This window comes from Poecilia latipinna, unplaced genomic scaffold, assembly GCF_001443285.1.
Source record: "Poecilia latipinna isolate Pla-1442-1.1 unplaced genomic scaffold, P_latipinna-1.0 Scaffold2133, whole genome shotgun sequence".
Lineage (NCBI taxonomy): Eukaryota > Metazoa > Chordata > Actinopteri > Cyprinodontiformes > Poeciliidae > Poecilia > Poecilia latipinna.
In genome coordinates, this window is record NW_015114749.1 from 59,281 (window position 1) to 86,219 (window position 26,939).

Sequence of the window (26,939 nt, forward strand, 5' to 3'; positions counted from 1 at the left end):
CATGCATTTATATTAGCCACCCTGAGTCAGTTATACTGCTGCAAACAATGCAAGTGTTTTGGGGTATGGCTCTATAGTGGTGAACATTTAGGGACTTAAATCTGTTCTTCTTTACAAAGTAGTTCAAGCTCATTCAGATTAGATATCAATTTTTAGGTTGTGCAACAGATTCGGGTTCAATTTGTGTCTGGACATAAATGGGTCAATCCATTGTAACTACTAAATTATCAATACTCTTATCACAATTTGATGTTCTATTAGAAAACTTGTGGACTTTACTTTATATGACAGCCAATCTAAGTATCGTCCCTAAATAAATATGAATTTATTAACAGTGGTTGATCGGTGCACACTAGGCTTTCTCCATTGCAGTTGAACATCATAAATGAGTTTTATATCGCACTGTTCATCACATTATCTGACAGTTGTCTTCTTGGCAAAACCATATATTCACTCTGTGTGTTAAAATGCAGAAAACTGAGGTATTAATACTGCTTGTACTGAGCAGCAATAAGGTTCCTAAGGTGCTACAGATGAGTTGCGGGGGATGTGCTGTTATTAATGGCAATGAGGACCTTCACACCTGGAAGGTTGGTGACCTACAGGTGAGTGCCACAGCCTCCCTGGATTTGCCGTCTCATCTCTGTAGTCCTTTAGTCTCTTCTCTGGATTCAATTACTGCTACCAGGCTGACCTCTGACCCCCCTTTACCACGTTTAACCTCATCTTCTGACCCCAACAGTGTTAATGGCAGTAAACTTCCTCTGTGAGCATCCATTTTTGTTTCACTCATTTGTCTCCTGCTTCTAAATCAACACATTTTGTCAACAATGTCTTGTTTTATTTTGGATCATAGCTGATTGAGAAATTAAGTTACTGTAATACAGGTATATCTCAATTAACGAATTAACAAATTTATTTTGGTTATTCAATTGAGAAAACAAAACTCATACTTTCACTGAGTAATATACATAAGTGGGTTTTTTTCTGTTAAATTAAATGATTTAAATGTAAAGGAAGTTCCTTAGAAGGTTTGAATATTTCAAAAGACCAATAAGAGAAACTTACAGAAATAATACTCTACTTGAAGGAGTCAATGAACAGGCCCATTTTCTTGCCTAATTTATATATGAGCAGCTATGTGAAAAAAACTTTCAATTTTTGAATTGAATTACTTTCATAAACTAACTTTTCAATTATAAACTTTCTGAGATCAGACTGTTATCCTGCAAAAACAGAAACTGTTGCTTATATTATCCTTCCTCAGACAAATCTACTTCAGCTTTTGCTTCAAAGCTCCCATTTTTCTGTATCTGCAGATTGATCCTTCACCTCACTCTAAGCTGCAGTCGATGGTTGTTAAGCCATGGCCGTCTCTTAATCACAACACAGATACCTGTTAATTACCAAATGAGTTCAAGTATTTTTGCTACTTAAACAGGGATTTGGGATCAATGCATTGCTTTGCTCTGGTTTCAGCACTGAGAACAGTTGATCATCAAGTTGCACATGGTTTGCTCTGCATGCAATGGCTAAAGCAGACACGGGGCAAAGCAATAGGCATATTAATGGACTTCTGCACAGATGACATAGTTTGGTGGTGGGTCATGGATAAAGTATGAACTTGTAAACTCACAGAGGGGCCTCTTCCTTCTCCCTCCCTCTCACTAACTCACCCTCACCCTTCGTAGTGTCATCAGTTTGCAGATCTTCTCTACGAGAGCAGTGATTAGCCATCTCTCTCACTCTCATCCCCAGCAGAGTTCACACAGAGGTAATCAAGTAGATTTTCATCCTTGGAGGCTCTGGTTTCCCCATGCCTTTGTTCTTTGGTATCTCCTTTTTAGCCAAAGTCCTATCTGTTTGATTATATTGTCATGGAGTATTGTAAATACATTTTTTGATACATAAATTTCTTTCGGTTACATTTAAATTACTTCAAGGCTCTTAATGAAGGCAGGTCCTTTTTTTTTTTTTTTTTTTTTTTCTTTCTACCACCAACCAGTGCCAGAGATTCCCAGTCTGCAGGGTTGATTTGAGCCGGCGGCGTCTGAGGTGTGGTCTTAGTGGACCGTTTTGCTGTGATCACAGCAGGCAGTGGGAGGTTAATCCCAAGAGAATGGAGGCTCAATCTTCCCCCGCCTCCAGTTTTTACCCAAGGCTCTCACATCCCCTGCTGCATAATGGCCCGGCAGAGTTCTGTGATACCTGAACAGATTTCTATTCTGCTTCAGATTCTCATTATTATGACATTTAGCCATTTGGGAGCTGACCCCCAGCCTTTCTGTAAACATGTAAATTAAATCTGAGATGTGCAGCAAAATGAACAGATATTTTGTATTCAGTGTCTTGAAAAAGTCTTCACTCCCATTTTAAATTGTGCACAATTGGTCCATTACAACCACAGACATTACTGTTTTTTATGGAAATTTCATGTGATAAACCAACACAAGATTATATCTAATTAATTTAATTATAACCTTGAAGATTTGCAATTTTTTTTTTAAACGGTCATTCTGAGAAGTGTGGCATGCATTTAAATTCTGGCACTTTTACTCTAATATCCCTAAATAAAATTCAGTGCAACTACGTACTTTCAGAAGTCACCTAATTAGTAATGAGGGCATCTGTATATGGTTATATACAGTTAATGCATGTGTAGTATATGTAGAGCTGTGAGGTAAGAAAAGGAATTTATTCTGATTTGGAAGAACAGTGTAAGATTACAAAACTTGACAAAAAGGAAGTGCTGTGAATAACTTCATATATTTATCATTGATACTGATCATATGAAAATAGAGTAAAGGAAAACTGGTAACTTACCAAAACATGGCTGTCCACCAAAACTGACAAGACAGTCGAGGGAACCACAAAACTGACATTTTTGGAAAAGTGTGAATAAAAAAGCCATTCAGTTTATATTTTGTCACAAATAGAATCTACAAAGAACACTGCTTTGTATGCAAAATGCCATGTGTTGAGGAAAAATAACTACACATCAGCATGAAAATACCTTCCCCACTGTGAAGCCTGGTAGTGGTAGCATAGTGCTGTGGGGACGCTACAGTAAGGATTGAGAAGCTGGTCAGACAGTTGATGGAATAGATTTTGGGTGATCCTGGAAGAAAAAAGGTTTAACAATGGCGCCGATGTTCACCTATCCACAATGGTTTTGATAAAAGTATATTTATATGGCAGAATGGCCCAGTCAAAGTCAAAAACCAGTGTTTTTGCAAAGTATTAATTCATGTGGACTGAATCCAAAAGCACTGAGAATATTTTGAGGGAAAAAAAATCTATCATTTTCTTCCCACTACTTTGTGGTTGTAATCGGACAAAATAAGTTTTAGGGATATGAATACCTTTGCTAGACACCAAGTATTTAAGTGCTAGTTAATCCTAAATATTCGATTTAAATAGCTGCAGCGTAGGTTAATTTTACATAATCATCAAGGTGAAAATCTTAATGAGTAACTTAATGATCCCGAGGAGTAAGACCGCAAAACAAGCTCCGCATTTTAAGGGAAATTGTGTCCCTTCCAGGACGGAGCGTTTTGATATACATTTAGTTTGCTCTAGCCCTGAGAAATTATTTCAGATGGCAGAGTATGCATCTGTTTTTCCCTGGAGTCTTTCACACATATCTGTGTGTAATTAATGTGAATTTTGACAGATGGAGGGAAAAAAAATGTCCGCATAAGAGAGAAGGGTACATGCCACAATGTGTGAAGTGCAAGCTTGATGGGAGCTTCTTGTATTATATTCGCTGTCCATGCCAGCTGGACTAGCAGCTAGAGAAATGTTACAGGTAGAAATTCAAGCTTTAAATATATGCGGAAATCACAGAAATTCAACGGCCACCATAAATAGTTTGGTGTTTTTTTTTTTTTTTTTTTCTCTTGTTACTGTTGGAAATTAATGTGAAGCGCTTTTAGTATTGTACTAAATTTAGCTTCATAAAAATCTAAACATATCCTATATCATGTATCTGCATGCAGGGTAATTTTCATGAAATATCCAAGAAAGCGCAATTTTGTTCAATAGTAATTGTGACTGGAGGTCATTTTTTAAATTAAAAGCTTAATTTGCCTTTTAGGCTGTGTGTGCGTGTGCTGTTGTTTGAAACCGTGCTATTTCTGAAAGCATCGGGGTCTGACTTAGATATTAGTATAACTACATTATCACACTTTTTTTTTTTCCTGCCTGGTAGCAAACATGTAAAAATGAGGATTACAACTCTGGAGAAGGCAACAGGTCATGGTTGGTAAGCTGCCCGGGGGGGTCACTGATATAGAGTCACTTTTGACAGGCTGTGGAGGAGGCTCTATTGTTACTGGTGTGTCTGGATGTTACCTGCAGGCACTATCACTGAGACTACAGTATTATCCTATTATTAGGCTTAGTTGTTTACGCATATTACTGCTTGTCAGGTAGGCAGAGAATCCTTCTGAAAATGAGCATCTGCAGAAAAAATACATGACTACTTCTTTATCTCATTCAAGTACATCGGCTTAGGATAATTTTCTGAGGCCTGTAAGAATGTCTTCATAGGACAAAACAAACATAAATTTAAGATTTCTGTTTACAGGGAAGCATTTGATCCTTTGAAAATGTTTTACCACACCGCCAACAGTGTTATTTGGCAGTCGGCATTAGAACGTAAGAAAAGCGGCACCTGTTTTTTTATGTGTTCGTGCTGATATCATTATGGTCTCTGCTTCAATTGAAAGTGCATATACTGTAAGAGGGACACTGTGTCGCTGTTTGTAGAGGAAGTGAACAAAATAAAAAAAGCCCATCATATGGTCTGGCAGATTTTGGGCACCAGACCAGGGATGACAAATGTGCTCTTGCAATAATTCAATCTGCTCTCATAATTCTCTAACTTTTAGGGACAGACAGAATGAAGATTTTTTTTTTTTTTTTTCCGGCAATTAAGCCGCCAAATCATCGTCCAATAACTGTGATCAAGTGTTAGTTAAGATGCTTTTTCTCTCCATTGACAGATTGAGGGGTATAAAGATACTTGGTGAGAGGCAGAAAGTTACTGTGAATATGTTAACGAGACGATTCTGGTGTCGCATCCAAAATGTTGTCATTTTGTTTATGTCACAGGGAAGATATTAAGTTTAAGTAATGACAGAAGGGACGGCGCTTGTTTGAGAAAAGAATAAGATGATCAGCTACAGTTGATGTTCTCACATATTTCTCACTTTTAAAATAGTTTTTTCATGTTAAGCCAATATTTTAGGCTTGACAGTTAAATTTGATAATGAAAGAAAAGTCATAAATCTTATTTTGGGAGGTTGTTTGAGAGATGCACTGATCTTGCTTTTCCTGGCTGATATTGATTCTGAGAATTTTCTCTCAGGCCAATAAACTCCTAATGGAGGGAATACATTTCTCCAGGTTTCTTGACAGAGGTGGCAGTTTTGAAGCGAACAGAAAATGAAGCAGTTACAGGATTTTCCATATTTGTGCATCAAAACATGCATCCCTAACCTTTCATTACAAAACTCACAAAAGTAAATCAAAGTGCCTTCTGTTAGTTAATGTTTTCTTAGACTAAAGATGGTGGCATTTCTTAATTTTGATGCATTATTACGAATCAGTACCTCTGCTTTGATTGGTTGATTGATGAACCTCAAACTTATTAAAAAAAAGTTAATGACACGAGAAGAAACTCAACTGAATCAAAAAATAACTATAAACAGCACACTTAAGGCAATTATTAGAGCCGGTTTTGAAGCCAATAAAACCATGCCTGCCTGTGTTTAAAAAGTAATAATGTGTAAATGTTTGTATGTTTACATGTAGAAAAAGATGTACGTCCTGGTGATGGTTGATCCTGATGCTCCCAGACGCTCCCAGCACTCTGCTTACTGGAGACACTGGCTGCTTGTGAACATAGAGGTACAGTAAGTCTCCCAGAACTTCTGCTCCTTCACCTCTTTGGTTTTGCCGATGGTGATACAGGCGGTGCTTTTTATTGGATTAGAAAGTCATACAGCATCATCAAAATTTACAAAGTTGTGTTTGGTTGCTTGCTTTTTTTTTTTTTTTCCTCAAAGTGTGCATTTTCATAATCTCATGGTCTCATTTGGCACATCTCATGTTTACATCTGCATCAGGGCCGATCGTAAAGCCGAAAAATTATGAATGGTTTTTTAAGCCGAACTAGGTTACAAAAAAACGGTGCCAAGTTTGAAAATGTTAATTTTTCATATCATGTATCTTGTGCAATAAATGCCTGTGACAAAAGTGTGGGAGTAAGTCTTTCTAAATGGCTGTGAAAGTTTGCAAGGCCCTGTCAGCAGCAATTTCCCTCTGCTGCGCAGTGCCTGGGACGTGTCAATGCGAGCGTGTGAGACTGAGATTGGGGAGAGCAGCATGCGAGGCGCACACTTTTCCTCCCATAGTGCTCCAGTCCCTCAGCTCCCCCTTCAGTGGAGAGATCTTGGCAGAGTGTCCTCCCTTCATCTGTTCCCCCAGGCAGAGCAGCTCCCCCAATGATCCACACTTCTCCATATTTTACACCCCCGAAATGGGCACGGCTCCGATCCCCTTATTTCTCTTCGTATTTCACTCCTTTTTATCCATTCGCTTGTGTTTTCGCATTCTTGCATTCTAACGCCAAATGCATGTTGAGTTGTTGATTGCCTCAAATATTTTGAGGTTTGCAGACATTTTTTATAATCCCTTGGGAACTGGGAGATCAACCCAGTAGATTAGAAACTAGGGGTCTGAAAAGCAAGATCACAAAGCTGCTTCAGAGATGTATCGCTGCTCCCTTTAATTTTTTTTAAAAGACTTGGTTTTTAAACTGAGTGCCACATCGATTCAAAGATCCAAAAGTGTTGAATTTGCGAAGAGCTCACAACAGGTTTAAAATTAGCGTTTTTTGATTTGTTCTGCATAAAATTGCTCTTAGGAAATCATTTTTGCAGCCGTGCTGGCAAGCGCATTAAAGATCCAATGGTGTTTTTTTTCTTTTTTTTTTTTTCTCTCTCTCTCTCTAACTTATGTATATTAACAATAAAATCCCAGGTATGGATTCCCAGTATATCACAAAAATAAAGTTTTCAAAAAAACACTGAAGGAAAACAAGATGCTATATTTGCTTTTTTTTTAATACGAGTTGATAATATCACAGGTGGCACTATTAAATACTATGGTGCATGAGTGTGTATTTACATAAAAAAACACACACAATCCTCTTTCCTCACTGTCTTGTACATTAAATCAGATTAACCATGTTAGGGCAGTTAGTATTATCAAACTAAATCCAATTTGATAAACGTAAAAATAATGTTTTTTTTTTTAATTAAATTTAGAACTTATTTTTTCTAAAATAGCTGGTAGAATTGCCTTTGACTTGGATCACACATTTTGAGCATCCTTCTACAGACGGTCAGAAGTTTAATGTGGCCCTTTCCTTCTGACAAAACTGGAGTCTCTGAGGTAGGTCTCAGGCCGTCCTGCTCACACACCCCGTCAGCTCTACTAATAAATAGTTGATGGTAAAGCAGAGTTCTGAATTTGTTGTCCTGATGCCACATTGCAACCGGCTTGCTTGTTTGCTTTGAGATGCTGTTTATTTGGAAAACTCATTTGAGCTAAAGTTAAGTGTTTGTCTCAAGTTTGAGATCTGAGTCCATTATTACACCTAGATCTCATCATAATGTATCATCTTCATAATTATGATAACTAATATTATTAATTGTTCTGACCTGAGCTATCTGGGACGTGTAGATAATACTTAAGAGGGGCCCAAGTTGTAACCTTGGGGTACCTCGAATGGGATTTTTGTCTGGTCCGATGAAAAGAAGAAGCCCGAGTTCTTTAGAAAAGACTCAAATGAGTAAAGCACTTTACCTGCAAATTCAACCGAGCTCTCCAGTTGCTTCAAAAATGTGTCATGGTCAATAGTGTCAAATGCTTCTCTGATTCAACAGAACCAACATTGTGGTTCTTTATTTATGTGGAGGTCGTTGAACACTTTGAGGGCCGTCTCCATACTGTGGTGAGCACATTTATTTAGGTGTTGAAACACACCTTTTGCCATTATTTTACTGACGAATTTAAGGTTTGAGATTGGCTTGTAATTCTGTAAAATAAATTTTAGTAGCTAGTTCTTTCCTCATGTGATTTCATCAGAGGCTGAGGTAGAAAAACCTTTTTGATATAGAAATGTGGACTTGAATAAAGCATGTTTCATACCTGCAAAAAGGTTGTTTTTAAAAGGTACTTCCAGTCTGACAAACAAGCCTCATTTGTTAAATTTAAACTTGTATCTAAAGTTGGTTTGGTCCATGTTATGTAAACAAAATAGTTATTTCATTATTTACCTCATTTTAAGGACAGACCGGTATACTGCTAAAAGAAGAAACGTAATCATTTCCACTTCATGAAATTTCACCTTTAATTTTTATTCTCAAGCCTGTGAAGAAAGCCCGGTATATTCACCAGCTGTGAATAAACGAATATCTTTCAAGCCTTCAGATAGACGACATTCTCTCAAGCAATTCATTTTCCTGTCACTTGTGTGGGTGTTGACCTGCTCTGCCCATGTTGGATTGGCCAATGTGATGAGATGTTTTTCTGATTGTGACTGGTGGTTGGTCAGAAGGGTTAATGAGCCTTTTGAGTGAAGGCAGCTGTAGTGGGAGGTGTTTAATTGACCACGGTGGCCAGGTGACATGACACAACCTCCATTTTGTTTCAAGTGTCAATCTGAACACGTCGGATTTTGCTTCAAGCTCAAGTCTTTTGAATTTGTGAATGAACACATACTTCAGCAAATTAATGAGTGCTGATTAAAGGATAATTAGTTCCGTCTTCTACAGTGTAAAGAGTGCTGCGCGATAATATTCTCGGCATGTTTGTTGATTTTAACTCTGAGGTCATTGTTTCAAATGCCAAACGGATCTGTGTTTACTTTTTCCACAAGTCAAATGATATGAGCTGCAGCAGCCATATTCTCTTCATATATATTCATGGGTCCAGGGTCATACAACCTTGCCCTGGTTTGAAGATGTATCCATAATTACTGTGTACTCTTTGGAGTTGTAAAGATAAAGATTTCCATAATTCAGCCGAAAGCGAGGTGAGGTCAGCCTGGACCGAGCAGCGAGCCGCAGCACATTTAAGCCGATCCCTCAGTTAAAGTCTCATTAGAGAAGAAAAAGAAGCAACAAGGACACGCTGAAGTGCCTCGTGTGTTCGTGCTTTGCTCGCTTCTGCTTCGAGTACGAACACAACACATGGCTCTTCACTTAACAAGGCATGTGTTGAGGATCTCCTTGCTTTGTCAGCCATGCCAGAAGTCTCTGGAGAGCACGACTTGTAATATTTGAATACTTGTTGCCAGGTTCTGTGCTGCTTACCCACAGCATTATAGAGAACGTAGATGTAAATATTGCTTCCTGACATGGGATGATTTAATGGGCAACTTTTAACCAAATAAGACCCTTTGACAGGGCTGTTTTCTGTACAATATTCTCTATTAGATTTTTTTATTTGTCTTACAGAAGTTATAAAAATCTTTGCGGTCAGCTTTTATATTCGTCCATTGACATTGTAAGATGTCTTAATTTTATGTCCTATAAACTTATTGCATTTAAAGATGTACAAATATATTTAAACCTTGGGGGAAGGTGGTGATCAACAAAACATTTAGCAATAATAAATCACATTATGCAAGCTACTTATTTCAATGGGAGGGATTTGTTTTAGAACAATTCTAAAACATTATTAAAGGTTTAATATAGAGCTATAATTATTCATAATTTTGGGCAGTACAAGTCTATTAAGTATTTTATTTTTTACCAACATGCATCTTTGGACTGGATGTTATGTTAATGACCCAACCAGAGTCCTGAGTTGAATCTGACAGAAACTGTGGCGACAGCTACAGATTGGGGTGATGGCAAAGAGGTCTTCCAACTTCCAGGACTCAATTATTTTCCTGGTAAATTCAACGAACCGTAAAACACTGCGAGTGTGAGATGTTTGCAACATGCAGCCAGTCTGAAAACAATGCTCTGCTCAACAAAACAAAAACAAAAATCTGGTATTTCTCACACATAAAAGAAAAAATAAGATGTAAATGTTAAACCTACACCTTGCTTTTTGCCATTTCTGCAGCTGTCTTCATCACTTGTTGCCTTGTCTCAGCTGCTTGTTGTAGGTCACAAACACCAGCATCAGCACATCTTTACAAGCATGCAGAATAACAATGCAGAAGTTACAAACAATAAACAATCATAATTTTATGTTTATATCAACTGTCAAGTCTTTTATCACATCTTTAGTTTGGTCTGCCAAGAACAATTTATTCCACCAATTAAGTGCAAACTGTGTGGCTGGATGTCTTGTCTTCTCTCACCAGCTGTCCACTTGCTTTTAGAATAACATTATTAGATGATGGATATGCATTTTCAATGCAGCTGCCTGTTATGATTGACCCTCTGAGCTACAAAAACAGTCATTTAGAATATTCTTCAACACGCACCCGCGTTTTCACATGAATTATGGACAATTACCAAAATAAGCGTACAACAGATTGTTGTCTCGCTCTCTGAGTCAAATTCCAGATTGTGAGCCTCTCCCTCTTTCTCTCTGCTCTCCTGGAGTCTAAATCAATACAGATGTTCCGGTGAGGACTTGCAGTAATAATTACTGCAACAAGCAAGTCATTTGGATCCGAATGAGTCAGTTTATATAAACATAACACTAAGAGATACTTTTTTCTCCTTAATGCAGTAGTAAAATTATCTCCCGTGCTCTTAAGAATAAAAAAAGATGTTCATTGCTGTTACATAGTATCAGGTTTTACTTATGTGTAACCTAAGACGTCCCTTGCTTAAAGGTGTGTCACTGCAAAATTAATCTTTCTTAGAATGTTTTCTTTGTGAACACAAAGTTGAAGGTCAGGTTTTGTTTTTTGTTTATACAATTCAGAATCTCCTAATCAGTTCTAGATAAGGTCACTTTAAGTTTTGTTTACTTAGCATATTGTGTGATCTTTTGGTTCCCCAATACAATCTATCAATGGGACTCAATCATATGATTATTGAAGGCCAGATGGACATCTGATTATTATAGTGCACGGGGGGGATATGCATGCTTTAACATCCTCTATTGTTGCAGCTCCCAAAAGAGGAAGGAGCCTGTGTTCTTCTGCAGCTCAAGCAAACACTAACAGTGGAGTATTGTGACGATATTAGACCAGCTGGCTTTGTGTTTGTGAATTCTGCGGCCTGCAGAGATCATCTGCTCCACACCTCAACATGTCCTTTAACTGCTAACTATTAGACGTGTAACCTCTTTACAGCTTTTAATTTGGTGCTAAACTCTTGAAATGATAACACTTTGGTTGTTTTGTCTCTTATTTTTAATATACACCGTTTGGTGATGAGGACAAAAGCTCTCATCCACCCCCCAAAAAAAAAAAAACAATAAAACTCCACTGTTTTAGTGTGATTAATAATTCCAATGTGTCAGATTTTGCTTAGCACCAGAGCTCTAGAATTGCATTTATTTTATTTATATAATTTATTTTATGTATTTTAAAAAATAAATGAGTGAAATGTGGCCATCATACACCTTTGAGCATGGCATGTTCTTGCATGTTGAAGACCATCACAAGTGACACTTTAAGATTTTTTTTTTTTAAAGGATCTTAGGAGCATAAAATGATTAGATTACATTTTGAATGTTTGCAGAAGCCCTGGAGTTTGTTTTTGCGAAACAGCCCATACATATTCTTGCATTGTTGTTTTTTTCTGTAACCGTACCTACTGTGCATGTAATGATTTTAAGTGTTAATTTTTCTGACAGACAGCTGCCCCCATATGGAAGCCAAAAACGGTCTCCCAGAGGCCAGTCGAACCACCACTAGCTGCACTGCGAGAACAAAGAAGCAATAGTATTATTCATAATTAAACTCTTATTGTGTGCTCTGCTGAATATTTCCATTCTTCTGCCTCTCTCCTGCTCACTCTCGTTCCCCCTCTAAATACTTTGCACCTCGTGGTGGGAACATCTGTCTGGCGTCAGAGTGGAGCCTGGCTGTGCAGATTGGAGCAGGTAGAGGAGCACATTGTAGCCCGGCTAATGATGAGAGTGTCTGCCCTCTCTCTTGGAGGAGACGCAAGCTGCTGCTTCACGCTCGCTCACTCCACTCATACGCCCAGGGAAACAGATTTCCAAACATATGCAGTATGTTTTTAATCCAGTTGAGCACTTCAATCCCCAGCAAACACAAATAACCTTACGGGACATCCATATCTTATGACAAGGGGGTGGGCGCAAAGCAAGTGAACAATTTTTCTTTTTCATGTGATTTTTTTTTTCTCTCCATCCCAAAGTTGCCAAACATGCTCTTAACCCAGGTTAACAGTTTGGTTGTTTATGGTTTCAGAAACTTTTACACAGAACTGCCTTCTTGCTTCAAATCATGTGATGCAACTTTATCAAATCTAAACTCCACTGACTGCACCTGTTGCCGTCCTTTGTTTAAATGTAAAGCTAGAGAATGAACGCGTTTTACGAACAGATTGTTGAGATTAGCATACATGCTAATTAAATCTGATTAGTGAAATGTTGCTGTTTTTTTTAATGTGCAGTGCTTTGCAAAAGTATTCATACCCCTTGACCTTTAAATTTTGTCATATTACAACACCAAACTTCCCCAAAGTGTTTTGGTGGATCTTATCTTATAAACCAACAAAACATCTTTATAAATTGAAAAGGAAACGGTAACGCACGGTTTTCCTTTCTTTTTACAAATAAGAATTGTGGCATACTTCTGCAGTCATCCCCCTTCACTTTAATACCCATAAATTAATCCAGTAAACTTAATTATCCACAGAAGGTAGTAAATAATGTTGATCTGTACGTTGAGCTGTGTGCGATTAAATCTCAGTTCTGTAAACGTATCAAAGTTTCATTACAAAACATTAGTGACCAAATGGCATCATGAAGACCAAGGACTACACCAGACAAGTTAGGAATAAAGCTGTGGAGATGTTTAAGTCAATGTTAGATTATAAAATGTTATCCTAAGTACTAGATATCTGATGTTTAATTTATCATTTGAAAAATAGAAAGAATGATGGTACGACTGCAAACTTACCAAGACATGGCCATTTACCCAAAATGATAGACTTAGCAAGTAGAGTGTTAAAAATGAGGGGATGAAGGAGCTCTGGCCAGTATGCCCTACCTCACTACAGATGTAAATCCAACTAACGATCATTAGATGAATTAACAGTTCATTGACAAATTAATTATGGATAAAAATATATATATCAGCTGAATATTTTACATAAAGGTATAAAAGTTTGTTCTACAAAGTCTCAACTATGGGGGCTGACTACAAATGCATGCAAAGCTTTTGAAAATATTTTTTAAAACATTTGAAAACCATAAATTAACGTGTTCCCACTTCATAGCTATGATTTCATTAGGTTTGTCTCATAAATCCCCTGAAAAATACTCTGAAATCGGTGGCTGTAACATGGCAAAATGTGAACTGTACTTAAGGCACTGAGTTTGCAGCCCAAATGTTAAAATGTTAGCTTTCAAAGTGTAAAACTTTGATGTTAAGGTCTATATCAAATTGGCTTTCACAAAATTTAAAAGCAAGTACTGTTTTTTTGTTTAACAATCGGAACCCTCCCTTGTTACAAGTCAACAATGGTCCTTAACACTAAAGCGCAGCTGGAGGTGCTTAACATTTGGAGCATGTGCTCATCCTGTCAACTGCAGCCAGATAAATGTCAGAGGTGGTGCTACATGGAGTTCAGCTTTGGGAAGTCATTCTTCACTAAACCTCATCAGATTTACCTCACAGCTGTTCATGTGCTTATGCTTGTTAGCTCCGGCCTTTTTTTTTTTTGTTGTACACATCTGTCTGTTTGAATGTACTTGCATCCAAGTTTTGTTTTTCTTTAATTTTTGAGATGACAGCTCGGGGCTTTCTGGCACTTCTTCTTACTTTCCGACATCTGGGCCCCTACCCTGACCCCCTATCAACTCCGTGGACAAACCTCTTCTAATATTATCGCGCTATCGCCGCTTATTAACAAACAGGTTCTTCTTCAGTGTGGGCTGCTGCTCTCACTGTTCTCTGCCACCTAAAGGGAGAATTACATAAGAATCCTCCGCTCAGTTGTCAGCTCCATCCCCCGTCCATATACTACAAACGCAAGCACATACACACACTTACACACACACACACACACTGCGCTGTACAGTAGCGGATAACCTCCCAAGCCTTTTGCCATCTCGGTAAAAACTGACCTCCCCGCTTTGGCTGCTGTGGTGAGATGATTGAAGAGGTTTCACTGCACAGAGAACATGAGCTGCTGTGGTTTACAATTAAAATAGGGAATGCTGATCAGGGTTCTGGCAAAGAAACAATCACACATAAATTACAGTTTTTACATAAAGCCTGGTGGTGTGCTCGAGGAACCTATATTCCTGTTGATGCTCCTGCTTGATTTTAAGACTTTTTTTCTTAAGAAAAAGCATAGATATTGCATTTAAAGATTTGGTTTACTGTGCGTCATTTATTTCTAGCCCGGATATACAGAATAACTCGCATTCCAAGAAAACAAGGACAACCTGGAAAGCCCTCTCTGATCCAGTCTGTCACACTAAAGCCTAGTAGGGGGGGGGAAAGCACGTTGGACCTTATCCATGTAAAGAGCAGTTTAAAAAACCGCTTGCTCTGTACACATAAAGGCACTTCTTTTAATATGTGCCCCCTTTCTTCACACCCACGGCCATTGTGTATAAAATCCTGTTTTTCCTGAAAAGATTTCTAGTCGCAGCCGCAGACAATGTTCCCCCACACAAGCTGTCGTCTTTGTCATACCCCCCTCCCCTCCACTTCAGTCAGGAAAACAGGATCTTTGGCAGTCGGCCCCGTGTGCAAATTTTTTTGTGCGTTTGGAGGGTACAGGTGGAGGGGGCAGTGGGCTGGAAGGGGAAAGGAGGGGGATGTTGATGGAGTTAGCCTACCTGTTCCTCCTGTAAAGTGGTCAACTTTGAGTGATGTGCTGGAAGGTGTGGGCACAGGAACTGGAATGGGGTAGAAAGGGGCGGGTAAATGAACAAATGTCAGGGCTAGTGGGGGGCTGCCGGGGCTGCGGCTTTGGAATACGCTTCCTCTTCGGGGTGTCTCCTGATACGATGCGGTGAAGGGGATTGAGTCATGCTGATAAAAACAACTCACTAACGATTATGCTCACCTAAAATAGCCCTTACTTAAGTATACAGCAAATCTTGCCAGTTAATTGTACACAAAACAAAGAGTTGACAAAAGACCTCCTGAAGCCAACATATTTTTCCTGTATTTTGGCATGCTAATTAAGTGTGACAGCCATGAATGCAAAGTTGGCAGATATTTTGGTGGCCTGTCTAACTTCGAGTACAGATTATGACTGGATTCTAAAACTATTACTAAAGTAGAGCAAGTGCAAAAATGCAGCTGAGGCTGAGTTGCGCGTTTTAGAAAGTGCCTAAACGGCTCAGATTGTGTATAATGAAATAAAAAACACTCTCACTTTAGGAACAATTGCTGCATTTATCTGCTAATGTAATTTGGTTCTGTGTGCATTGCTGTAAGAGTACCAAGGTTTTTGATATGGATACAAATCAAACAATGCTTGGCTTAGTGTTGGTATTATTAAATAATGTGCCCATTTCTTTGAATGCTACAAGTGTGTAACAAGAACTCACACTGAACAATAGATGTTGCAATTCTTTGCACATTACAATCCGTATCTGCAAGGGATTTGGTGATAAAGTTCCTATTATTCCTTGGAACAGTTTGAAATGACAAAAAATAAATAAATTAAATAAATAAAAATCCCCTTTCACCATAAAGAAACCATCTCATCCATGTTAGGCTTTCATAATTTAAGTAAGATCGGAACATTTTGTCTAAATAATTCTCCGGATTTGTTCAACTTGTGCTTATTGATATGCTCTCGGACTAACAACCAAAAAAAAAAAGGACCTCTGATCCTTGCTATTGACCATCATCATAGCCGAGAGGTTTGTTGCAATGCTGTATTTTTATGCTACACTTGGTGAGAAACCTGTTTACATTCCAGGGTGCCGTATAGTTCACTCCTCTCTGCGGCTCAGTCAGATTCCAAAGCGCTGTATAGATTTCTTTCAGCTGATGAAATTAAAAAGACAGTAGTGTGTGTGTGTGTGTGGTGTGCCTTCCAGCAACGTGATTTGCCTGCGAGTTCACGATACGGGTTGAGAGGGGAGTTCCTTTGGGGGGGATTAAATAGCTCCCTCTCTTCGTTCCCTCCTCCCCTGCCCTCCATACTTGCAGAACACAAACAGCTTGCAGGGCTGTGCAGTACTTGTACAACATGTTTTGCCACAGCGCTGCTCACAGGTAACAATAAGCTGAGGTCAGAGGTTAAGAGGGATTGTGGAGCGCGGATTGTTGTGTGTTCCTGTGGCAAGCACGGTGCACACACGGGCACGGGAAGCAGCACCCGACCGTGTAGCTGGGAGAAAGTGAGGGCGAGATGCAGGGAGCCGAGTTGTCTTTAAGGGGTTATCATCCAGAACAAGACCAACTCTGGTTACATGAAGATATGTTTTTGGTCTGTGCACTGTAATGCCAGAGCAGTCTGAGTGTGACTTCTTTTCCCTGCAAGAACAGAGAGTTACGTCAATGTCCTTGAAGAACTACACGGATTACCACTAATATTCCTGGTCAGTAATTTAATCAGCCCTCTTAAAAATGTGAAGATTGTTTAAAAAAAAAAAAAAAAAAAACTTGAATTTATTAGCTTTCTACTCCTACTAAACGCACATCTCTTTTATCATAACACTTTTTTATCAACATCAGCTGTGGTGTTTCTGATCTGCTGGTTTCAGGTGCATAAAATTGAGGTCAAACTATCTTTTTTGTTGTTGTTGCTAATAACATTTATAAATCTCAGGAGCCAAAATTCAACCAAAAATTTATTTTATTTTACAAGGAGGATCAAATCTGTGACATTTCAGGTGACGTGTATTATGTTCCCAGACCTTCTCTGGCTCACGCGCACAGAGATTAATTTCCAAATACAGCAGAATACATCGGAGCTTCTTCCTGCTAGACCTGCTGCCTGGCAGGACTCGTTTCTCCCTGAGCCACAGCCAATTAAAGGTTTGCTATTACAGTACCTAACAGAAATTTTTATATCTCTTGGACTTTTTCACATTTACACAAAATACTCAAATGTGTTTTATTGGGATGTTATGTAATGGACTGATAGAAACTAGTGCGTAATTATGAAGTCACAGGTAAAGGGATTTTAAAATGACGAAATGGTCAAAATACTTACTTGGCTAATGATTGTGCACACATTGTAACTCCCATTAGACGTTACTCAATATGTGTGAAATGTAATCTCAGTATAAACCCAGCTGTTCTGAGAAGGCCTCTGAGGTTTTCTGAACAAACAGCTTTATGAAGACTTATTACCAAATCAGATAGGTCATGAATAATGTTATAGAAAACTTAAGGGAGGATCACGATATTAAAAAAAAAAATCAAATCAAATCTGTTCATTCACTGAGCAAAATGTCCCTGTTGGGGCAATAATGTATTTACTCTATCCACTATATATCATGGAGTATTTTTCTGAAGTCTTGAATCTGCCATTAAAAATAGAAATAGTATCCATAGCTGCAAACCAGGAGGAACAGGGAAGCTGGTCACTGATGACGGGAAGATGGATGGAGCTAAATACAGAGCGATCCTGAGATGCTGCAAAAGACTGGAAACTGGGATGGAGTTTCACCTTCCAGCTAGAAGACGCTAAACGTGCAGCTACAGCTACAGTGGATCACAGCTTATTCTTATCTTAGTGGCCCAGTCAAAGTCTCAAAATCTAAATGAAATGGAAAATCTGGAACATAACTTTAAAAAAACAGCTGCATGAATGTGGTAAAAAGAATTTACATTTTGATAGAATTTTTAAATATAAAAAATATTTTGCAGCGTCGTTAATGTAACTATAAAGTACTATTAGAAGGGATTTTACTACAGGCTTTTTTTTGCTCTAAACAATTTACTCTACAAATATTTAATCTTTGGTATAGACAGACAGTCAGTCAGTGAAAGGTTGCCAAGATCAGGGTTATGTACTCACACTTTTTTTGTTCCAGAGAAAATATGTACTGCTCTGTTCAGAATAAACAGTGAGGAAATGCATTAATTGCATACCTGAAAAGCTTATTTAACATAAAGGACACCTGTATTTTTTTATTAATTTCTTGTTTTCCTGGTGCAGCATTTATGCACAGTTTGTAAAAATAATCAACTATTGCATATTAAAGCTGCAATAGCTGAATGATTACCTCATCTGTGGATGCATTCATAAAAGGATTAAAGGTTTGTTTCCTAGAAATTAGGAGGAGTTAAGACACTGTTGTAAACAGTCGGCTTCATGAAAGTTTGAGCCCAGATTTTTGCTTCCGTCGTTTTGCACAATGCATATATGGGTGGTCAAGTTCCTGACACCTTGACTGAATGCACCACAGCCATGTTTCGCTTAGCTCAGTTTGTAAATGTGGAAACTGCTGACGGAGTCGCATGTTATTCACTCCAGCTGATAGTACTTAATGCATTTTGTGACCTGTTAAAATGAAATCCAGACCAATGGCGCATAAATTGGGACGCTAAAATATGTAGATTTTAAAGTAACGCTTTCTAAAGCAGCCAACATTCCTGCAAATGTATTCAGAACGAAAGCATACGTTTCATAACACAAATCAAGTTACTGTGCATTGCTGCACAGTATATGTTCCGTAAAAGTAGGAATTAATAATGAAGATGCTTTTTGGCCTGAAATTGCTATTCAAACAATTATGTACTTAGTTTCTTCCAACAAATGCATTCCACGTTATTGTTTTGCCTCATAGCAAAGCACCTAAAAGACTAAAACCTTTCATTCCAGCAAAGGCCGCTATTGGTCACCGTCAATAAAAGCATAAAAGCATTTATTTCCCACGTTTGTCAAATTAACAGCATACTCCATCTCCCATAGGACTTGTAAGGTTCATTAACCTTTCTGTGAAGTGGGACAGGTTTCCAGCAGTTACTATAACCTTTGTCTCCCTGCTGCCTCAATTATAATAGAAGAATTAAACATCCAGCGATTCAAAACAGTAATTCTACCTCTTAAATCCCTTTGTACCGGCTCTCAGTTGTTAATGACTAAAGACACTGAATGCACTATAGAGTTATCAGCAGATGTAACTGGACTGGAGCAAATCGAATAGCTACACTTAACAGCAGGGTTGGTGCCTGTATGTGTGCAGTTTTTGTTTAAAAGACCAAACTGAGTATTTTGTTATTTTTAGGAAACGTTGCTTTCGTTTTGGATGATAAACGTACATCTACATCATACTGCCAAAAGTATTTTCTCAATTGTCTCCACACGCGTGTAATTGCATCTCAGTTGAGTGATATCTCAAACTTAATCCAAAGGGTTGTGTGTGATATTGGTATGCAGATTTAGCAGATTGGACTCTCTTTTTTTTTTTTTTTTTTTTTTTTTTTTTTTATAGAAGATATCCACATTGTTTAGGAGTGCATTTAAGGACATTTTTTTAGGCCATTTGTGTGGCCAGACACTGATGCTGGAAGAGAAGGGCTGACTTAGTGTTAATTTGCATTAGAGCTATTTTGCTTTGTGTAATGGTGTGCAGTCATGTTGGAATAGAAAAGCGTAATCCTAAGTAGTTCCCACGGAGTTAGGAGCATGAAGTAGACTTAATTAAAACAAAAATCTCAAGCACTTAACATCCCACTAAGCACTTTTCAAATCATCATCACAATAAAGAGAGTATTTCACTACTGCAAGCCTTGTCAAGACATAGGTGACCACCTGAACTTACAAGGCAAGCAAACAGAGCATCACCCAGGCAAAGAGGCCCATGATGAACTACTTGTATGATTCTGTTGACAGAAATGCAAGTTGTGTATTCCACAAATCTGGCCTTACTGAAAAGTGGCCAGAACACCACGTAAACTTTGCCACAAGCACATGTACGCCACACTTTGTAGATTTTTCTTAAAAAAAAAAAAAAAGTAAAAACCCATGTATCATCCTATTTTACGTCACCATTAGTTGCCACTTTGTGTTTTTTTTTTTTTTTCACATTAAATCTTGAACGCAGTCATTGAAGTCTGTGGTTGTAACATGACAAAATGTGACAAAGTTATAAAAAAGGTTTGACTACTTTTGTGAGCCACTGTATTAAACAAATATACAGCGGTTCGTTGGTTAGTTCCAAAAGTCAGGATCTTTCACAAAAGGATTCAGCAACACCACCATCCTTTCAAAGTCAAGGGAACAGACTCACCTTGAAACACTTAAGTGCTCAATTACACGCCTGTTGATTCCCTTTAATTTCTTAATAATTAGATTAATTGAGTAGGCAGAGTTCGTTCTCGTCCACCTACTCCTTCCACGTCCTCCTCTCCCTCTCTCCTCCCTCTACGTCATGCACACACCCACAAGATATTGATGCTCATTTACTTTGTGTCAGTGTTCACACCTCATATTATTTTAATTGTCACGACAGTTTAATAAGCTTAAACTTCCTCTCCTGCCCCCTCACATCTCTGCCATCCCTGTATGTGTTAATCAAAATCTAGCATGTGTTTGTACACACCATCTTATTTTCAATCTCTGTGGATTTCTCGTCTTGCAGGCAGAAACCTCTGTAGCCATGGTAAAGATGTGTGCGTGTGTGTGTTGTAACGACGACGTACTCAGGCAGGGATTTTCCACTGCCACCCCCGTTAGTGGGAAGCCCTATTTGGGGACATGTCAGCGCCTTGTTTGCTTGTTGTGCTGATGAAGCTGGGGGTGGGGCGAGTGGGCAGCCTTGTTCAGGTTCCAGGATTCCCTTCAAATGAGTCAGCCAGCCCCCTCTCAAACAGACTGTTACCTTGGGAACTCAGGCTTGGGCTTCCCTCAACAGTACTAAAGTACAGACTCATCAGCACCCATACTCCCTTACACACACACGCACACACACTCTAAAAGGACCAGCACCGAAGTTAGATGAAAATTAGCTCAGTAGGTTGCTCTCACTTTGGCCGTTTCTCTGCCCCGTTGGGTCCAATCTGCTCTCTGAGAATGAGATGGCCAAACCAGCTCAGTCTTTAAGGGGTGTTGCATGTATGTAAATTAGTCTGAATATATGGATGAGATAATGAGCCTGGTAGCTACTTTCTTAAGTGAGTGATTCCAGTGATGGTGTCCCTTCCTGCTAATTAGCACGACCAAAGGATTGTGGGTTTGGTGTCAAGTGATTTCAGTGATGACTGGAGAGTTAATAACTGGACTGTTTATGTTTCCAACTTGGGTTCATTACCAAAGCCAAATGAGTTTCTGTTGTGAACCCATTAGTCCAGCAGGCTATTGTTAAGTGGGTTAATTTGTTGATCCATTGAAGCAAATCAAGGGTGACTTCCCCCACCGATTTTTCTCTCCCTCCTGTTCAGACCATTTTACCGCGTCCCGCTGATCTCCCACTGAGTTCGCTATCCTACTCAGATGGGTAGATCCTTTTGAGCCTTTTCAGGGGTTTAAAAATTGATGAAGCTTGTGAGAAAAATCTAGGAGCGATGTACTATTCAAAATGAATTCCTAGACATAGAATGCAGATATATCAATCAGCAAATCTAAGTAATAATTAGGAAGCGCAAAGGCTTGACCTCAACCTGATGGAACACTTTTAGGTGCATTAGAGCAGAGGCATCAAAGCAACCTTTGCCTTTAGTACTAGTATCTGGCATCACACGTTACTTGCTCTACATTTCCCATAAACACACCATAAACTTGTAAAAAGCATTCCCAGAGTCCAAATTTTTACCTTATTTTTATTCTCATTTTTACACAAACGTGTACCTGAACAGGCTCCATAAAGATTGTGCAAACTGACTAAGATTAAGAAATTGTCTAGTGCCGTCTGCTGACATATTGTTCAACTTCAATAAGCTGTCAGCTATGCATCAATGCCATGTCTAGATAACATACAGTGCCTATAAAAAGCATTTGCCTCCTTGGATGTTTTACCTTTTTATTGCCTTTAAAAATCAATCATGATCAACAAAACTTGGCTTTTTTTGACAAAAGAATTTACCCCCCAAAAAACTGTAATGTCAAAGTGAAAACTGATTTATACAGAATGACAATTAAATATAAAATGTTTCACATAAAATATGTAATTTTCACATACTGACAAGTCAACTAAAAGCACCTGGCTGATCTAAAGGCCCGTGAAGGAGGACTAGGCTGAAGTAAATTAGGAAGGTAAGGAGGAACAAAACTACTTAGGCATTTATAGGCCAACATTGGGATTTTGAAATTCATTATGATTCAAAAGGAACCAATGAAGGGACAACGGGTTTGTAACTAATGTTCTCTAATGCCCCTTTCCGCTGGCTCTACTTTGGCTGCACCGCTCCACCCAGCCTTGCTCCACTCTTCTTGGAAGTTGTCTCCACGAACCCTGTAACGCATGCAGCTAGGGGGACGCCTCTGGAGGTGGAGGCTTTGAACCACACCTCCACACATCTTACAGTATGTGTTGCGCTTCATAACTGTGCAACATGAGTCGTCATTTTTTGAGACAACAGAAGAAGAGAGAGCTGTGCATGTTGCTGTTTTTTAGCCTAGTTGGGATTATTCTGAGATTGAAAATGCTGCGGATGCTGTCGATGTGGCGGGAAGAACAGTATTTATTAATTTGGAAGATGGCAGTAGTTATTTACCATCTAGTACCTAAACAGCCCTACCATGTTTACCAGCCAGATGCCGAAAAAAACAGTAGTGGAAACACTTGCAAAGCAGCCTGAATAAAGTGGAGCCCAGCGGAGTACTTTACAAATTTGATTGATTTTAATTTAAGTGTCACAGTGCACATTCATGAATGTACAGTGTTGTCTTAAATATAGTGGATTTAGCAAAATGATCATTTCCATCTGTGGTCCCATAAAACAAACGGTACATTAAAAATAAGAAAAACAATTAAAACAAATAAAAATTGTATATAAACTGAAAATCCTACTCCGACATCATTATGTTCGGCTTTCACAAAAGTCCCTGTGGCAAACATTAAAGTTGCGACGAAATATGTGACGAGATGAGACAGAAAGTTCAAGGAGTATGAACACTTTCACTAGTCACAATTATTTGCATGCAATCCATCAATTTATGGCACAAGGAGTGTAATAGCCAACAATTATTGACGTTTCCAGGACTGCAACCCATAACACCCAGACACGTCTGAGAAGCTGTCAGGAACATCGTACATGCTCTTTGCAGGTATATACTAGCTGTTGACTTTGAAACTCCTTTAGTTGCTACCAGCTCTAATAAAACCTGTCATAATATTATACCCTTCTGTAACTCTACATCAGTGGGTGAGCTATACTTAAGAAATTGTGAACCTGGTGACGATTCTCATAAGTGGGTAGTTTTCTTTAGCATTCTGTCTGTGGGCTTGAATTTAAGCAGAACCACAAGGATATCATTGAACACCTCTGAAATACTGTTAAACATATGGATGTGTGCAGATATCACAATGAGAAGCTGAAGAGATGAGACTAGAGTCATGTGAGTGCACTCGGTTGTTACATGACAGAGAAATGACATTCAATCACACATTTTCAGTTGAAGTTGTGAATATCTTTAGGCAGTTTCGACTAGCATGTTGTTTGTAAATGTATGATAATAAAACTTCACTTTGTCATTTTATCATTAAAAAGTCCCACGATTTCTGTCATCAGTGTTTAACCCTCATGCCCCGAGGTTTCTTCTCAGTACACAGACTCTTAATTCACAATAACCCTGCAAATGAATGGGCTGATTACAGCGAGGAAGAAGAGGAGGTAGTCATAAGCACTTGGCTTGAGCGGAATAGGCGAGGGGGGTGGTGGTGGGGGGTGGCTGTGGCAGTACAAGTCCAGCCTCAGAAATAGAGCTGTGAACACCATCTGTCATGCTCTCTCTCCCCGTCTGTTAGCCTGACTGCAAGTAAAAGGGAGAATGATGCTCTGAGAACTGCATTAGAAGAACGTGGGTGCTGATTGTCGTAGGTGTGGGTTTACAGGCTAAGCAAGGGAGGGAGAAGTGGTGGATATTCAAGGAGGTGCATGAGTAACTCTTGCTGACAAAGGGAAGCACGCACCCACACAAAGAAAGAGAAGGGTTCTTGGGCAAGTGGGTATTCCTGCTGAAATCGCACCCCTGCACCCACCCACCGCCTCTTCGTGGACTCCTACCTACTGGCTCGTGTCGGAGGATTCCTAACGGAAGTTATGTTGACACATTATACAAACACACCACTCATCCTCCGGCCTCAGATTGAGGCTTTTTACCAAGTCATGTAACGTATTTAGTTTATTTTCATACAGGAAGAGACATTATCTTACTAGCCACCCAAAGACTATAGCTGTGCGTGCCTCATAATTTATGCCCGTCATAAATTATGTTCCTAGAAATCTTACTCATTATATCTGATGTATTGGTCCTGAAACTGCTCATGAATACAGTGTCGGGATGTTATGTGACCCACAAAAAAAAGGCTTGCCAGCCATGTAGCTTTTTCTAGACTTTCGGCATTATTCATTGCTCATATTGTGTAGGTTGTTTGAGATCTTGTACCTTTGTTCAAGTCAGAGTGTGAAACGGTCAGTAAGACATAAAAGCAAGCTTTGCCGCAATGAGCAACAGAGGCAGGATGAAATATGTGCAACACCACAGCTGGAGACACAACAGTGGGATCTGAACAGGCTGCACCTACACTAAACAGAATATAGACTAAGAAAAATGGATCTTTTGGGAAAAGAAAATCTTTAGAATAACCCACAAAGCATAGATCCAATCTCTTTTTTTTTTTTTTTTTTTTTTTTTTTTTTTTTTTTTTGTAATGCTCTCTTTCATATTTGACTCTATGGTACTGTTTTCCATGATTGCTCATCTCAAGCGGCTCAGAGGTCTGGGTCAGATGTACAACAGCTTGCAAGAGCTTTGTCATCTCGAAGGCAATTTCCAAATGAACATGCTTCCTGTTGTAGTGTGCTGAGCCCAGCATAGCCGCTTTTTCAATGGTGAAAATAGAGCAACTAGATCCCAGTTTTTCCAGTGTCGATGCAAACTTACAGTTTAAGCTTAATCCCCTCTGATCACGTTTAAAATCAGTGGCAAAATGCCACATATACCGAATGTACATGCCAGTGCCAGAGAATCAGCAGCAAGTGCTATTAATCGTTGCAGAAACAACCCAATTATAGCATTATTTATTCTCTTGCTACACTAAGTAGACTCTCTGTTTGCAGTCAGCTCAGTGGATACAAAATATTGAGGTCTGCTGCAAGTCACAACAGCCCAGCCTGCATTTTGATTAATGTGGCTTTTAAACACTTGGGCGCACTTGGAGTGTGTAAAACTGATTGAATTTTAATGTTGAGATCATAACAAATAAAACTGGACTGTAACATTTTTGTAAATGTAATGTTCTCAACCCCTGTATTTTTGTACCCTTCATCCTGGTACAGTGGAGCCTTGGTATCTTCAGGGGTTAGAGACCACAATCGACTGCGAATAGCTGAGATCATGAAATACAAAAGACTCCCTCCATTTTAAAAGCTGTAGCACATACTGTAATATGTGTTAATGCAGACTTTGGATACTGTTTTTGGCAGTATTGCAGAAGCGAGCATCAACTTCCTTATCTCTGCTCCTGGGAGCACAACCAATCAGCACTAAGAAAAAAAAACAAAAAAAAAAACAAACGACACTCTTGGATTGGCAGCTTTCCAAAGACCATTCAGTAGTGTGTCAATTAGCATTGCGTCTGGGTATTTCAGCTTCTCAAGCTACATCTTCTTTAAATATTTTAGATATTCTGTGCAAAACAAATCATGAATAGGTGAGTTTGCTCTACATATAAAACATGATTAAATCCGTGTAAATGTTCTGGATTTATATAGCTCCTTTCCAGTCCTACTGACCACTCAAATGCTTTGCACTACATGCACCTTCACCCATTTACATTCACAAATGCACATGTTTATACACCAATACACAAATCAATGGGCAACCAGGGGCACATCAACGTGACTGGAGGAAACTGAAATCATTTCTACAACTTTGAATTGCAAGACAACTACGATACCAGTTGGCCTCTGCTGTGTGCCAACTGTTCTCAAACATATTTGTGTCATATGTTTGCCATATCTTCATTTATTCACTCAAGTCCCAGTGTTTGAACAATTTACCGGTAAAGCGCATTGATGCTGTTGCTACTTATCACATATTTTGGCAGCAGACTGCTGTGTGTAAAACAATGAATGTGAATGTAAGACCTGAAACCTGCCCTACGGTGTCCAAGGCCCGAGACACACTGCTTCACAACTTTTGTTTTCAGCCCTTTTGAGATATTCCAGGATGGTGTTTTGCTTTTGGTACAAGTCCAGCAATAGATATTCTTGAATCTCAAACAGGATCAATTCAACAGCCTGGCAGGAGTGAGTTTGGAAATAGATGTAGGTGCAAAAAAAAAATATGTGCAGGATTTGAAATTGAAAAGACTTTGCTTACTTTGTTTTTGTTACATACGAAATGAAACCGTTTTCTCACCGATTGCTGAAGGGATGTTCAGTCATTCAGCTTATTTGTCAAATCAGATGTTGTCCTGGGAAAACATGGTTTGCACATCATAGCAGATTTGTTTGGGTGCCAAAACAAAACTATTAGTCTCAGGAACTGCAGAGCATGATGAGTTCCAGGCTTGGTGTTGAGCCGGTGGTCTTCTTCTGTTTTCCATAATTGCTTGCTTAGTTTTAGGTTTGTTTTTTTGTTTTTTACACAATAGACCCATAAAGATCA

At 38.9% G+C, this 26,939-nt stretch overlaps 1 protein-coding gene across 1 annotated transcript in view; it reads left to right on the top strand.

Annotated features, from left to right (window-relative positions):
- LOC106936398 (phosphatidylethanolamine-binding protein 4-like) overlaps nt 1-26,939 on the top strand; it is a 61,649-nt gene that overhangs the window by 18,989 nt on the left and 15,721 nt on the right. The window contains exon 4 of the mRNA XM_015017367.1: nt 5,818-5,913. Within this exon, the coding sequence (XP_014872853.1) occupies nt 5,818-5,913 (96 nt within the window). The remainder of the gene's footprint in view (nt 1-5,817; nt 5,914-26,939) is intronic.